Source organism: Pseudonaja textilis, chromosome 1 (assembly GCF_049901715.1).
Source record: "Pseudonaja textilis isolate UNSWEBS1 chromosome 1, rPseTex1.2, whole genome shotgun sequence".
In the NCBI taxonomy this organism is placed as follows: Eukaryota; Metazoa; Chordata; class Lepidosauria; order Squamata; family Elapidae; genus Pseudonaja; species Pseudonaja textilis.
The window spans coordinates 173,962,783-173,978,950 of record NC_141990.1 but is presented as its reverse complement, the minus strand read 5'-3'; the positions used below and the strand labels follow the sequence as shown (position 1 = coordinate 173,978,950).

The 16,168-nt window shown below is 37.1% G+C and overlaps 1 protein-coding gene across 2 annotated transcripts in view; it reads right to left on the bottom strand.

The window, feature by feature from the left end:
- STK17B (serine/threonine kinase 17b) overlaps positions 1-14,376 on the bottom strand; it is a 30,736-nt gene extending 16,360 nt beyond the window's left edge. The window contains exons 1-2 of one of the 2 annotated variants that reach the window (XM_026696873.2): positions 14,124-14,376; positions 9,272-9,436 (exon numbers count right to left, since the gene is read on the bottom strand). In XM_026696873.2, the coding sequence (XP_026552658.1) occupies positions 9,272-9,393 (122 nt within the window). In that variant the 5' untranslated portion in view covers positions 9,394-9,436; positions 14,124-14,376. Of the gene's footprint in view, positions 1-9,271; positions 9,437-13,758; positions 13,864-14,123 lie in introns of those variants that run through there. The other variant, XM_087919772.1, reaches the window with a different exon arrangement.
- Positions 14,377-16,168: the final 1,792 nt, after the last annotated feature.

The following is a 16,168-nucleotide window of genomic DNA, read 5'->3' as shown; positions in this document are numbered from 1 at the left end:
TCCTTGACGTAAAGCCAAAACAGAGGTCTTTCAACAAAATGTTTAACTATGATCTACATGGCAGCTCTTACCATAGGCTCAGTTTACTATCTCTTTGCTTCTAATTCAACATTTCTCGTATCTCAATTCCAATTCCTTCTCAAATTTAGATCCTAGAAGCAAACTACATTTTGTAAAGAATGTGCTCAATTTAACTAAAGTAAATGAGATGAAGATTAACACCTTGGAACCATAACATTGCTTTTATACAAAACTATCTTGAGTTCACTATTATTAAAACAGATTTCAGTAATCATTTAAGATTTTAATGATAATTAAAGCAACATTATTACTGAACATAAGACATTAAAATTATGCTAAAACATATTGAGAGTGTTAGAACTACTTTGCTGAACACTGAATATAGAGTGCAAATATAGCTATCAGATATATTAAAATGATATTCAGGACAAAACCATGAAATGGTTTTATAGCACTTCAAATATTAATGCTTTACCCTATGTCAGTTTTATATTGGCAAGTATAAATATAGAGTCATTGAGCACTTTATGCTTCTATGAAAATAATATTAAACCAGACTAATCAAATATTTATTTCAGTCATTAACCAGAATAAAAACATACAGGCATTTTTTTGGAGATCTATGAAAATCCTACTCCCACCCAAATTCATTTAGAACTCTTTCTCAATCATTTAAAAGATATAATTTGCTTAAATTCTCTTCAGATTTTTAGTTTGAAGAGGTCTTACATTTTTTTCGAAACAAAAAAACTCTAGAACAAACTCAAAGCCCATGAGCCAGATCCAGCCCACTGAGTACTTAATCTGGCCTGTGGGGCCACCCTGGAAGCAGCGAAGTACTGGCCTGTGGCACCTCTGCCAGTGAAAATGGAGCTCAGGATAGAGCTGTGTTTTTGCTGGCAGAGCACTCAGGCCAGCACAGGCACCCCCGACATGAGTGATGTTGAGCTGGCTACGCCTACCCTGGCCACATCCACCCCAGCCCTGCAAGGTCAAACACAACCCTTATGCGGCCCTCAATGAAATCAAGTTTGACTCCCCTGCTAGACTAAATTTGTGATAGGTTTGCAAAAATAAACTGGCATCACTTTTGAACTGAATGGGAACAAAAGAGTTTTAAAATCCTGATTATGTTCCATCAAGCTGTTGTTGACTCTTAACCAACCACGTAGATAGATTTCCTCCATGACAACTTTTCTGTAATCTGATTTTTAAGGTCTATAAGTGATGCATCCATTGCCACTGTAAGTGCTGCTGGTCATTCTCTTTCTTTCCACTATTCCCAGAATTAGAAAGTTCTAATTTTATAAAGCTTCCTCCAGAGAGCTGGGTCTTTGTATAAAGTATCCAAAGTGAGGTAATCTGAGCCTGATCATTTGTGCCTCAAAACAAGATCCCTGGATTGATTTCTTTGATGATCCATTTCTTTGTTTTCTTGGCTGTCTATGTTTTTCTTAGCAATTTTCTCCAATACTTTTCAAAAGCATCAGTACTCTTTCTATCATGTTTCTTCAAGATCTAACTTTTGCTTCCACAGAGTATAACAAGGGAATGCAACTGCTTACACAACTCTGATCTTTGAAAACATAGACATATCACAGCATGTTCCAAAGCGTTCATGGCTAATCTGTGGCATATTTCAAGATTGGTTGATCCTAAATGGCACAAGCTGTCCACTACTTTGATATCTTCACTATCAGTTCTAAGGCTGGTAATTCCACCTGCTATCATTAGTTTGGTATTCTTTATATTTAATATCAGTCCCGTTTTTCACAGTGCACTTTTATTATAGGAGTTTGCACATCCTTTGATTTTTGACTATCAGGGTAACCAAATCCTTGAGCAAAGAGTTTGTGTGTGTGTGTGTGTGTGTGTGTGTGTGTGTGTTGGCTTTCTATTAATAAGGTGGAACCTGGACCAAAACAGATTACATGCTGCTTTTTGTTTTGTGCTGCTTTTTTTATCTTTTCCTAATTACCCTTTGTCACAGAGGAAGTACAGAGGAACTAAAATGACTGCTGTGGAATTCCTATGACCCATTTGCCTGTATACACATTTTAAGAGCATGAGAAAGGAGGAGTAAACAATTAAAATCAGGGAAGACTTGAAATAGAAGAAAGGGTCAAAGACAAAATTATCATCTTTGCTGGCGATTAAGGACTCCAAATAGCACTATCTATAAGCATACCTTGATAGATAAAAAGGTAAAGCAAAATTAAGAAACTGGGCAAGTTGAAACAACAACTTTCCTGATAAAATATAAAAGTACATCTCAAAGTCTCCATACAAAAAACAATTCTAAATTGCTGGTGAAAAACATGCCATTTTTTCCTTACCACTCATTTCGCTGTAGAATAAAAAATATATGCTGGTAAGCTTGTGTTTTTAGAAGAAAACCACATACTGTTTAAAAACCAAGTTGACCTTTCAGAAGTAAAGAAAAATGTATTCCCTCAGCCAAGTTAAGAATGCCTGAAAACCAGCATTTTTATTTTAGCACAGAAGTTTATAGGAATGCTCAGAAATACAATACTAAGATTAGACAGGAACAGAATCAGGAAGTTGAAAGTTTTAGAAGATAATTAAATGAAAAGTATATGCTGTGGGCATCAAAACTTTTCTAGCTAACCCACCCATACTTTAAAATATTTTTAAATCCTTACTCCACCTATATTCATAAAACTTAAGACAATAAAACGCTACCAGAAAACACCTAAAACATTCTTGAAATTAACTTTTACCGAGTAAGATCTACACTAAGAGAGTTGTGAATTAGTTTTGGAAAATGTCCACATTTCAAGGACAGCTACTGAGACTACTTGTTCACAAGCAATCACTAATATTAAATTTAGGGCCCGACAAACATAATTTTAAAACATTCCATAAGTTGGACTAGAGTGTGGAAATTATAGAATTTGTAAATCTTGTATATGTAAAATAGACAACTCTTACAGCAGTCAAAAACAAATTTAAAATATATTACCTTAAAAATAAGTTATTTTTTTCTCTGAAGTTTCCTCCTGATGTAAATACACATCCATTTTGAATGATCGTATTTTAATTAACAAATAAAATGCTCTAATAAAATTATGCACAAATTTGGGAACAACTTGCAAGTTCATGTTTGTTTCTTTCAAAAAAATATTCAACAGTTCTCATAAGACTCTATTATAAAACGATTAAAAGAAGAATTTTCCAAGTAAACACCCAAAAGAAACAAAAGATGCCGCATTCTGAGGTCAGCAACTGAATGGTGTACTGAAGTACAAACAGAATAGTTAGCACAAAGAAACATAACTTTAAAAACTCACCTATTATTTCAAGGTGACTGATTTTTTACAAATGCAATGTGAGCCAGCGAAATTCAGTAATGTAATAAAGCTTGGATTTTCTTTAAGTAATTATTATTGCTTCATTATACATTAGGTGAAATTAGCTCAGTAAATTTGCTGGCACTATTACAAAAAAAGGAACTACTTTATTTTTCTGAAGACAACCAAACATAACCTATGCATTAGGGTTGTGTAATGCTTGTCATTTGATTAGGTAAATGCTTTGAAGAACATGGCAGAAAGTACATATATGTCAGCAAGTATGCATTCAACTTGCCATCAGTTCCTATACAATCTAAAACAGAAGAGGAATTGTGGTACATAAGCTAAGGCACTGAAGGTCACACTTCACAAAAAATAGTGAACAAATTTCAGGAACTTTGCATGGCAGTTATAACCAGAAACACTCCACATTTTTATAGCTGTTCATGAGGCATAAGAATATTGTTCATTTTTTGCCTCACATACCCACTCCCGATTTTTCTTCTTTTGACCTGACACCCATCTGCAGACGTCTCTTTTTTATTATTATTTTGGCTACCTTCAAATTTATGATACTTCAGACAAAGGTTTTGCTTATAAATGTACACATTTATCTCAGGCATTGCCAGATGTAATTTCAAGTCAGATGGAGATATAGAACACATTCATTTTAGTTGACAGTATGCACATTAATATTCCATGTTATGCTCAATACAAATGAAAGTGACAAGACACATAGGTAAGTTAGAAATCTAAGTTTTCTTAGTGTTAAACTGAATACTAGGAAGATGGAGTTATTGTTTGTCCATCAAGTGTCTTTAGACACAGTGGGACTACCCCCGAAGAAGCAATCTTTTGACCTGGCAGCTCTTCTGGACTTACAGATCCTGCTAGAAGAGGTAGAAGCTGTGACTATGAGGTTTTTTGCCAGCCTCAGCTGGTGTGCCAGTTGCAATCTACCTAGAGGAAGAGGATTCTGCTTATACTGGCTCAAGCACTCATTGCCTCCTGCTTAGATTTCCTCAGTGTGCTGTGCATGGAGATGCCTCTGAACATCATCAGAAGTTGCAATTCTTACTGATGTTCATTAATGGGAGCACACTGTACCAGTATTAAAGGTTATGAATAGACTTCCAGATCTAATTTAAAGTGCAGATACTAATCTATATGGTAAGACCCTACATCATCAGCTACTCATCTGCAGGATCCTATTCTCCCATTGGAATCATTTCAACTACCCAGGAGAAACTATTAGTGAATAGGTGAAACTATTAGTGAAATTAAATACCACAGACAGAACAGCACACTCTCTGTTAGAGAGAAGTTCCCTGAAGATGGGCTCCAGCATGAGTCTGAAAGCTTAGAAGACAAAACTTCTGGTCCCGGTGTCAACCAAGATTGGATCCTGAAACTATTTAGTATGCATCATTTTAGTGAAATGAGGAGGGGTTTCAGGATCCAATTGTCTGCAAATAACAAGAAGCAGGAGAAGAGGAGGTAGCAGCAGGAATAGGCAGGAGGTAGCAGGAGTCAACCAATTTGGATGCGGTTTACTAGCTTAGTTACACAGTTTTCCTATCTGGCTACTTTCCTTTACAGTCTCCAAACAAAGCTGAGTGGCTATTTATTTATTATTTATTAAATATGTGGCTATGTGTACATAATGCATTTAGGAACAAAAAAGATTAGCTTCTCGGGCAGCTACAGTATATGAACCTTTAACTACTTTAACTATTTAAAAACAAGTGCCTTGTAATCTGTTTCCCTGCACTTTTTCCCCAAAACATTTGTATATCTCACATTTCTATTTGCTGTCACAATCACCACTGTTCCTGTGAAACCTCAATAGGAAGTAGAATTTTTATATATGATCTAGGACAGGGGTCGCCAACCTTCTGGACCTCAGGGACCACCAAACTTATAATTTTAAATCCCAGGGACCACTAACCAGTTCTGTGGCCGTGGCCTAATTTGTGGGTGTGGCTTGGTGATCATGTGACTGGCTGGGCATGGCTTGTATGTAAATATTATAAATATTTATATATTGAATTTTTTATAAAAAAGAGGAACTTTTACCCAAAGTCAGGCACAGCAGGCAGGCAGATTGAGTTGCTCACAGAAACATTCAGTGGTCTATCTATCTGCCATCAGCTAGCTCAGTCTGTCACATAAAATTTGCTTGCCGTGAGTCTTAGAACCTTCAGTCCTAAGGGAGGTTCGGCTGTGCTTAAAAGCAGAGCCAAAGATCTAAAGATTAGCTAGAAAGCAAGAAATGCAACAATTTCCTGCTTTCTAGCTAATCTAAATCTCCCGCACAGCAGAACAGCTGATGGTCGGAAAAAGGAAAAATAGCAATTTAGCAGGCAAGTTTGCCAGATAAGGAGTGGGCCGGATGGCTTCCCGCTGGCCATGTCTAGTGTTTGTGCACAGCCTGGATTAATTGCTTTGGGGGGTGGTCTGGGGGTGACATTTCTCTGTGGCCCACCAAATTTTTCTCGCGGCCCACCAGTGGGCCATGGCCCACCAGTTGCCGACTGCTGATCTAGGACATATCACTTTTAATGGGATTTAAAGAATTCTTCATAGAAGCAATCAACAAAATGAAAACACATGGCATATACACACAAGAAGCCAAATATAATTCAGTTCAGTATAGGAAATTAAGCTAGTGTAAAATCAATATATATTCTACATATTTATTGTAATAAAATTATTAACTATTAACTCTAACTTAAAATCCAGTACATTCTAACTTTCTTGGCATTGATTATACCTCTTATAGTTAGACATTTTAAAGTTCCCCAGCTAATGTTTAGGAACACCAACAACTTTTTCTTTGTTCAAAAGCTGTTCTGCAAATATTTGGATAGAATAACACATACTCTATAATCTTGCCTCACCTTAGCAAGTCTATATTATTCAACAGCCCCAAGAACTTATATTTTGCAATAGTGGTGAATATCAACCACCCCAATACATGCAAAAAAGCTGCGCCCAGACCCTCTACAGAAGGGCAAGGACACACTGCACCATCACAACACTAAGAAAAGCAGAATAGAAATGGCTGCTTGACATCCTTCTCCATAACAGATATCCCAGAAACTTCATATTCCAACACACGGCACCCAAACCACATCACACTACCCAGCCAAACACCACACAAAAACTAAGGCTACCATACAGAAAAGGGATGTCTGGAAATGAAGCCAGAATCCTCCAAACCCTAGGAATAGCAATAGTCGACAAACTGACAGCCGGGATATTTCCAGGAATTATCCAGAACCAAAAAAGTAAGGAATATGAAGGATGAAAGAAACAATGTAATCTACAAAATCAATTGTAATCATTGCAACCAATTCTATGTGGGACAAATGTCAATTAAAAAACAGGATCCACAAACACCAACTGGTAGTCAAATGCCACAATCCCAAATCCTTAATCTTTACCCACACTGACACCCAACAGCACCAGTTTGATTGGAGCAACAAAAAGCACTGGCCATGTTATACCCACCACACTCGTGAGTTCATCAAAGCCTGGCCCTCCACAAGCAATTCCATCAACGTATTGACCTACAACCAGCCTACAAACCTCTCAGAATCCAAATCAACCGCACAGCCAACAGGAGACAGCATCGACCTCAACCAACCCACGCAACACTCCCCCCAATCAGCAGTTCACCTCCAAAATGACCTTGACCTGATGTAACCTTCCTATCATCTGACCAATCACAAGATCCTCACTTCACACACTCACACTGAAGCCCTTATAAACAGAACACTGACACTGACATCCCCTAAACTCTACTGAAAATGTTATCTATCTTGGTAACAAAATGTTCAGAAACCAACCCACAAGCTCAGGGAATGAACCTTCACCCTCAATGTATATTTTGATTACAAAAAAATTGATCATGTACCACCCAAGGCCAATCCTGTCTACTTTTTTTCCTATTAAGAACAAATAAGATTAATGTTTACTATATCTACAGTGCTAATTAAAAGAATTAGAAGACCACATTGTTATATGAATGTTCATTAATACATTCTCAGAATAGAAAGCCCATGCTACTTATTTATTTTACAATAATTGACCTGGAATACTAGGTTGACTTTAAAACTATTCCAAAGCTGTATTCTTTGTTGCTGTATAGTAGTTTCCAGGAACTCCATTAAACTTAAATAAGTTTTTATAGATAGATAGTAAAGAAGGAATCTGTGAATGGTAAAGTATTTTTGAATAAATTTAAATTTAAACCAACCTTTGTGGCTTGGTTGCCTGGCTGGGGAGGGAGGGAAAGAGGGGAATTGGGATGCATGAGCAGTGGGCCAGCACACGTTTGTGTGCAGCTTGACTTGCATGAGCGGTGGGCTGGTGTGCATGTGTGCCTAGCTCAACTTGCACACATTGAGCTACACGCGGGCATGCTGGCCCACCCCTCAGACAGCCAGGTTGCAAATAGGCCACGGCCCAGTAATGGGCCACAGCTTAGAGGTTGTGGGATCCCTGATTTAGAGTACAGATAATCCTTGACTTATAACCATCTGTTTAGCAACTGTTTGAAATTCTGACAGTGCTGAAAAAAGAGATGTGCTGATTTATGCCGTTCTCACAGTTTCCATCACAATTTCCCTGTGGTCATGTGATCAAAATTTGGCAACTTGGCAACTGGCATGTTTTTATGATGTTTGCAATGGCCTTGGAGTCATGTGACTGTCATCTGCAATTTTTCCAGTTGGCTTCTGACAAGCAAAGTCAATGGGGGAGACCGGACTCAGTTAATGACTGTGTGAATCACTTAACAAAAATGTAAAAATGGCAAAAATGTAAAACCAGATGCAATTCACTTAACAACCACTTCACTTAGCAATAGAATTTCCAGTCCCAATTATGATTGTAAGTCGAGGACTACCTCTATTTCCTAAAATATAAATATTAAGCTATTAGTTAGGTTCTAACGTCACTGAAAACTATACAACCTTTGTATTTATCATGAATATGGCTATTACTAATATGAAGAAATTCTCACAATAGAGTTACAGGTGTTGAACATTTCTATGACGAAGGAACAGTAGAGTTCTTGCAATATTGTTTTCCTCTTCTCATTTCTCATCTTGGCAACAGAATAGGCTGCCCAAACACAGAACATGATTTTTCTTTCATTAGTTCTAGTTTTAAAATTATCTAGCAATTCTAAATGGAAGAAAAGCATATTACTAGTCTTAAGGAGTCTATAGGTAGATCCACTAGCTATTCAATGTTCACGGGAACCTAGGCATAAAGGATAACTTTCTTAGTTTATGACAAGCTCTGTAGTAAAAGCTTCTGACTTTTTCCTACTGCTTCCAAAAATCTTTGAAGATCAACATAAATTAAGATAGTGATCTTTATCTTCTCCCCAAATCCTTAAGCATACTGAAGAAACAAGGCGGCCCGATTTTCCTTCCCAATATTGTGAGAAACACCTTCCACACTTCAGAATTCTCTGTAATGTAGGTGGGCAAATGTAATTATTTTTAATCTGATCACAGAAAAAAATGTCATATTTCATGTCATATTTCGTATATCAAAATGTTCCACAAACTGCTTTTCTACGGGGCCCTACCTGCAACTTACTTTAACAGAGCAAGATCAATGCTATATGCAAGGTTCAGAAAAACTATAGTTTTAGAAAAAGGTGAAACTGAAGCTAAGCACACACACAGTGGTTAGCCTGTTCTAAGACAGGAGACCAAACTGTTGTAGTAGACTTCAATGGAGAGTTGTTCTAGACCCTACTCTCTTGATAGGAACATGACTCTTTTCTTTATTAACTGGTTTGAATCTTCTAAAAAAGATGCAATGACAAGCTTTTTATTACAGTACATTATGCACTGATACAACAGAAGTTAAAACAAGATCAATATGAAAAAATAATCCCTGGGCTATATACTTACCTTCCCAATTCCTTGGGTTCAACTTCATAGAAATGATGAAAATTATCTGCCTTTATTGGTGTCTGAGGAGATATAAGCAACAAGCCTGGGACGTTTTTGTTCTCTGATTTCCTCCTAGACATACTTAATGCATGAGGTCTCTCCAAGGTCCGTACTGATTTTCACCTGTTTAAAGAAAATTGTATTTAGATAAAAGTATCCCATAATCCTAATTGTTTCCATTCTGCCATTAGTTTTTATTTAATTAGTTAAGGCTTCTATTGACTCAATTGAAATAAGGTCTTGCCTTTTAACAGTTTTTCAGATCTGAGAAGAAATTATTTTAATATATAAATTCCAACAGATTTATATAAATCAATCAAGCTCAATTTTTAAAGGATTAATAAAATTTTAATAATTGTTCTAAAGCAAAGTGGCTATAAAACCAAGCAAAACTGACCCAAAATGTGATGTGATAAAAACAAAGTTTTTCTGTTATTTTTACAATTATTTCATGAATGAATTTATGACACTTGGCATTCACAAGATTGACAGCTGTTTTTCAAACAGAATATTTTCTTTGTCTCAACCAGAATTCTATGAGTTTTAGCATCAACTAGCACTTCTCCCTCCAAATCCTGCAAATCTACTATGGAGGGAAAAGGTTTATCTTTAAAAAGACTGCCAGAGAAAAAGAGCAAAAAGTTTTGTGCCAAGGTTGGAAGAATGTTGGAATGTCTTCAATCACTGAGAAAAAGGAAAACATCTACAAGAAGCTGGGAAAAAGGCCAGAAAAAGAGCCAGAAAAAGCAAGGGGACTTTAGCTTCAGGCATCAGGTCATCATAAGGAATAGGAAACTAGTTGAGCTAGAAATATTGCATAAGGTTACTTTTTTATTTTAACAGGGTGTGTGTTTAAATGTGATTTATTGTCTCTGGTTATTACTGTCTCTACAAGCTCAATTCTCAAATGTTTTATTCAAATTTACATCAAAGTTGCTTTTATATTGGTAGCAGATCTATTACTGTGATCTACTCAATGTGGACCTTCTACTGGCTTGCATGATTATTTTTCATACTGTCTTTTTAACAGTTCCATATTTCAACTCCTTTTGAACTGAATGCTTTGCATACAGCTACTTAAAAAGGATTTGTTACATTCCATTTTCTCCCCTTCCTTTTTAAAATTTTATTCTATTTATCTTTTGTCAAGTTGGCCAATCTTCTCACAGGTAAAGAGGGCGATTTCCCTAGTAATACCCCTAAGTGCTTACAGGGCCAGAAAGGGGTACCACAGTACTTATTTTCATTTTATCATTTTTCCTCATTATATCTCAATGAAGCACAAGGGCTAAGAAAGTCTTTTCACTCTCACACACAGAAGAGTTAGGGGGAAGTGTGTCACACCCCTGAAGGCTAGGTGGAGGCAGCAGTTTGCAGACCAAGGCAGGAGGCGGAACTAAAGCATGTAATTCCAGAGGCCCATGGGAGTTGAGATGTTAAGACTTCCAGTGTTTCATCCTTCAGGCTCAAGAACACCAAATTTACAAGAACATTAAACTGGGAAGCTTTAAAATTATAATGAATGTTTCCATATCTTTGACATAGATACTTCAAAGAATCTGGCCATTAGGGGGGAAAAAGTCACCAAAACAGTCATGTAGCATGATAAATCTGTGTGCTTTTCTAGTTAAATAGGACAAATCATATAAATCATTGCCAAATTATTTGCGACATCAGAACATTTTACTTTGATCTAAATTTCTAGAAAAATCATATTATGGGGAGGAAAGGTATTACTCAATACATTGTACATCTTGTAGTTTCAAGCAGTCTGAAATAGTGTGAAAGTTTTATTATAACAAGAACTACTGCATATATAAAATGTTCTTGCCAGAGAATATAGTATGGCTTCCACATGGAAGTGTTGCTTCAGTAAGCTCTCATTATCTTTAAGCATGGATGGGACCAAAAGATGTGTATCATTTTTCTCCAAATAAAGTGCTGAAACAATTCTGTAGAGGTATAATTGCCAAGATAGTCAGGTCTTACAATTAGCACTACTAGTTATTAGCAATATTGTTACATTGATTCATAATTCTATAACAGAGTAGACAATATGAGTGACATCAAATTATTTAAAATTTGTAATCCTAACGGACTAGGAAGAGTTTAAAATGGAACTCGCAAATTATTGTTGTGAGCTACTCTAATTCAAGAATGAGTGTCTGCTCTCTTACAAAGCATTTATGTACACATTGCACATATTTTCTATCATTACAGATAATCATAGTCTTATAGCAAAACTGAGGCACATCTTACAGAGCCAGCCTTGTAAATTTGCTGCTCATGCATTCTACCAAGATAATAACTAGGCCTAGATAGGTGGCAGCACTTAGCCAAACTTTATTGATCTCAAAAAACCAGTCAGGGCCTATAAAGTAGCTATATGGAAGACTATCAGATAAACCCAGGACTGTAGGCTAGACTGGGAAATTAAAAAAAAAAAAGCTTGAACAGCAATGAAAAACCACTTCCATTATCAAGTGGCAAACCACTTCTTTGCTGTTACTTATTGTCAAGAAAACTACATGGACATATCCATGAACTCACCAGAAATCAAACTTGATTTATAGGAAACGTTACCTTAACTATAATTGTTTAGCAGGACAACAGATTCATCATAAAGACTTCCAGAGAAAAGCATTTACGTTTTTAAACTTTGTACCTTATTATAATCTGTTATGATTCCTAAGTTATGACATAGCTTCAGTTGCATTCTCAGGTATACATCTTAAGTGAAAAATAATCATTTAGGAATCTAAACATTCAAAGGAGTAGGATAGTTTATTTACCTAAAATAATTCTAGAATTAACAAAATTAGAACTAGTTTTAGGATATAGATCAATTGTCAATTGTACACAGTACAAAAGTCAATTGTACAGAGGTGAAAATATAATCTGTACTAACAGCTAGTTTTAAAGAAATACGTTGAACAGAGATGAAGTATGTATGCTCATTTTACATGTATAGCTTAAATAACTTTGCCTGTTTTATGCAATAAACCATCTTTTGGAAATCACTTACTTTGATCAAGATAACACTTTCTCTTAATGCCAGACAACTCAAAATAGACTGAGGTCATTCAGAGGTAAATGCTCCCTAAATTTCTCAGAATTCTATTTAATTAGTTCTTTCCAAAGGTGAGCCCTAAAACTATCTTAGCCCAAATTTAATTTTTACAGACAACTAATTTTCAGGCTGAGCCAAAACATATTAAGTCACAATCAAGCTCAACTAACTTCAAAAGACAATATTCTCCAGTAAACTTGCTTGGAATGACACAGATTAATAGTTCAAATTTGGTCAATTTGCAATTATTTCCCTATATCTTGAAATATTATCTACAAATTAAACTTTCCACAATTAAAAAATTGAAACGGTTATTGGAACCCATAATAATCTATTGCTTCCCAGTGACATGTATAGAAACATATTACAGTTAACAAAATGTCAAAGGGAACATTTCAACTCACTAAATGTTTGAGAACTGGGAATTCATTTTTTAAACAATTGAATGGAAGCTATACTGTTTGATTTTCATTATAAACATTCACACATGCTTTGTATTAAACTCTGATGTTAGGACCGGAGATCATTTATTCAAGGTTAAAGATATAATATTAGCATGAAACAGAGCCAAGAAATGGCAAAAGTAAATGTAAATTTTTACAATGTTAACTACACATTATGTGAATGAATTTACAAACACTTGTTTAAAAAAAGCAAATTGAAGTATTATAACTATTTGAAAGGCAACAGTATCCACAGAAGTCTGCCACTAACTTTCTCTGTAATGCTGTTTCAGCTGTTGTGGGATCCTTAACAGATCCTCTTAATCCTTGCTACTTTTCCCCACCTTCTATCGTCCCTTCTAGTGAAAAATGTTGGTTTATCTTTTTCTTGTAATAACAAAGAACTAACAATGAAGGAATGCTGGTTCAACAGGTGCTCCCAAACAATTGCCCTGAAAGAGGTGCCTCAAAGTGTGGTGGCTACATGGAGATTTTTCTAATTCAGACAAGGAAATATAAAAGTACCTTGAATAATATATAAAATCTCAAAGACTATATGCTGTGGAGAATCTCTTTGAAATGCTATTTCAGGCTAATGCAATTGTCTAAACTACATAAAACTATCTTTAAATTAATACTATTATCAAACTTTAAAATAACTCTATAAGCAAATTTTGAATTATAGAAAGAAATATTTCACATCTGTCATGTGGGGACTGAGCTAACTGCAAAGAGAAGGGGAAGACAGGAAGTCAAACGTGTTGGACCACAATTATAATGATCTCAGGCCAGTGTAGCCGCTGATCTTGACGACTGCAACAGACAGATCAACTCCAAGGTTGTGTTGCAACACGTGGAAGCAAAACTGCAAGAGTTTAGACAAATGGAAAAAGAAATACCTACTGGCACTATACATAAGGCAGAAGACGTACCCAAACCAATGATGTCCTAAAACGAAGTTGCCTATCTGGGGCTCCCACGAAGCAGAAAAGCGGCTGCTCCCAACCCCACGACTTTAGTCACCACTTCTCTCTGGGCGAGTGACACATCCATGCACACCATTTTTTTATTATTATTCATCGAGGTCGCTCGCACGACAGCGCGTCCTCCCATAATTAACTTCGAGAGAAATCATTTTATGGGGCTTCTATGGCGTGAGATCCAAGACACACGAGACCTCTTGAGACGAGCTGGAACCAGACACCAACCACCCTCATTCAAAATACAACCCGCTCTTACAAATACGAAATGGAGAGGAAAATAAAAGCTCTCCGAGAACCCAAAAAGTACACCGTACCGCGCCCGAGCCAGCATTCAGGACTTGTCTTCGCTTGCAAATCCGGCTAGCGTGTTGTCTCCGCTCGCTTTCCAAAAGCCCCGGGTTTTCCCTCCGGAGGAGCGCAATCTGCATTCGCGAGGCAGCCTCCAACTCGGCACACGAGGTGCTCCGCAGGTCCTCTTTCTTGGCGGCGGCGGCGGCGGCGGCGGCCTTCGCTCGAGCCCGGACCCGCGCTCGCTCTCGTCACCTCCACGGTTGGCGTTTGAAAAGCGCAAAGCCGGTTTCTGGGGGCACGGCTGTTCCACCGCGAGCTGTTCTTCCCGCCTCCGGGTCGTTCCCGAACCAATGAAAACCGGGTTGTCCGAATCAGCCGGCTCCCCCTCCCGGCTGTTTTCAGGTGGCTTCTTCCTTTGAGTGGCAAGCGTGCGTACAAATCGGTTGCCCGAACGCCAAGAAAGGGCGGACCAAAGAGCAATGGTCTTCCCGAGCGAAGACGGTTAGTCTTGCATAGGCGGGGTCGTTGAGTTAATTGGTGGCCTTGTTCAGATCTAAATGGGAAGAGGGGGTTTTTTTTACCCCCATGTTCGGAGGCACGCCTGCCATCCTCCCGCGTCAGACGCACCTTTGAGATTGGGCCTAAGTTTAGGGGCAGAGTCCAATACGTATGGCATGTCCTGGGAGAAAATAAAAATGACACACTTGACTATTATAAATAAAAAAGCCATTAGCATAAGGCAATTCTTGCCTTTCCATAAATCATCGTTACAGCTGTTCTCATGGTGTCCACTGCGGAGATGGCATCACCTGGCAGGCAAAGGCCACTTTTGAAACGCCCCGAATAGCAAATTAGGTAATAGGTAATGAAGACAACAAAATGGGAAGTAGAATATAGGAACCCTAAGCCTTTCCTTCATTTTCATTACACTTACTTATCTTTTGTAGGCCAACGAAGGGGACTTTCCTGAAGAGACGCTTTGGAGGCCAAAAGGAATGAATAAATAGATGAGAAGACCGAGTCAGAAAATTACAAACATTGTCCCCTCTGACATTTCTAGAAAACTCCACCGGACTGAATCACCCATTCCTCCATATGCAACCACAGGGGAGAGCATTGTTTATAAAAGTATAAGAGTAACTTCTTTAGAAAAACAAGTTTAAAACAACCAATTTTGAGTAACCAATTTTTTTAAAAAATGATCTTTGAAGAAATGAGATGGGATGTAAGGAAGTCGGCAGCTAAAGGAAACCTGCATGTTAAGGCGGATGTGGCTGTGGTCGGAATATGACGCACTCTCTGAACCATCCACATCTCTTTTTAGCCATTTTATTCATTTTTCTACATGCACCCTGTAATCCAGGTTCATAGAAGGGCTTCCACAAGTTCTACAGCTGTGAAATGATTTTGCATATAGAGTTGCATCCTGCAGTCAGACCTCATGAAAAGGATTAAGACAAAATCCTATACCTCCATTCTACCTGCTAGTCAAACAGGATGGTCATCTGTTTTGAAAGAAGAATACTACTCCAGTAGAACTAGTTAACTGTACACACCATCTCTGAAAATCAAGTAAATACTCTTAAAAAGTATTTGTTTTAAAATTGAAAAATGTCTCTACCTGTGATTTTTTCAAAGTTTGTAGAGGCTACCTTGTTAATTTTCGGTGGTCCAGTTTTGCTTCTCAACTAATGAACATTCAGATATCCAAATGTAACTTCCAAACTTATCCTAATGTAACAAAAGTGTTCCAATTGGAGCTTATGGTTTATGAATTTCTTTATATAAAACATATCATTTCAGTCAAAAATGATATGGCTTAGAGAAAATAATAAAAAAGATGACTTCTGTCAAATGGCTTAGACCAAAAATAAAGCAAGAATATCCCAAAACCAATTCAATATCAAACACAATTGATTTTTCAAAGCCTGATGTTAAATGTGATTCCCCTCTGTGAATCATGTTCTATTACTTCTTTTCCACCTCTCTTTGAGCTACTTTGGACTTTTATCCTTTCTGATATATTACTATTAAAATTGTTAGTATTTTTGCCAACTATAGACTTTCC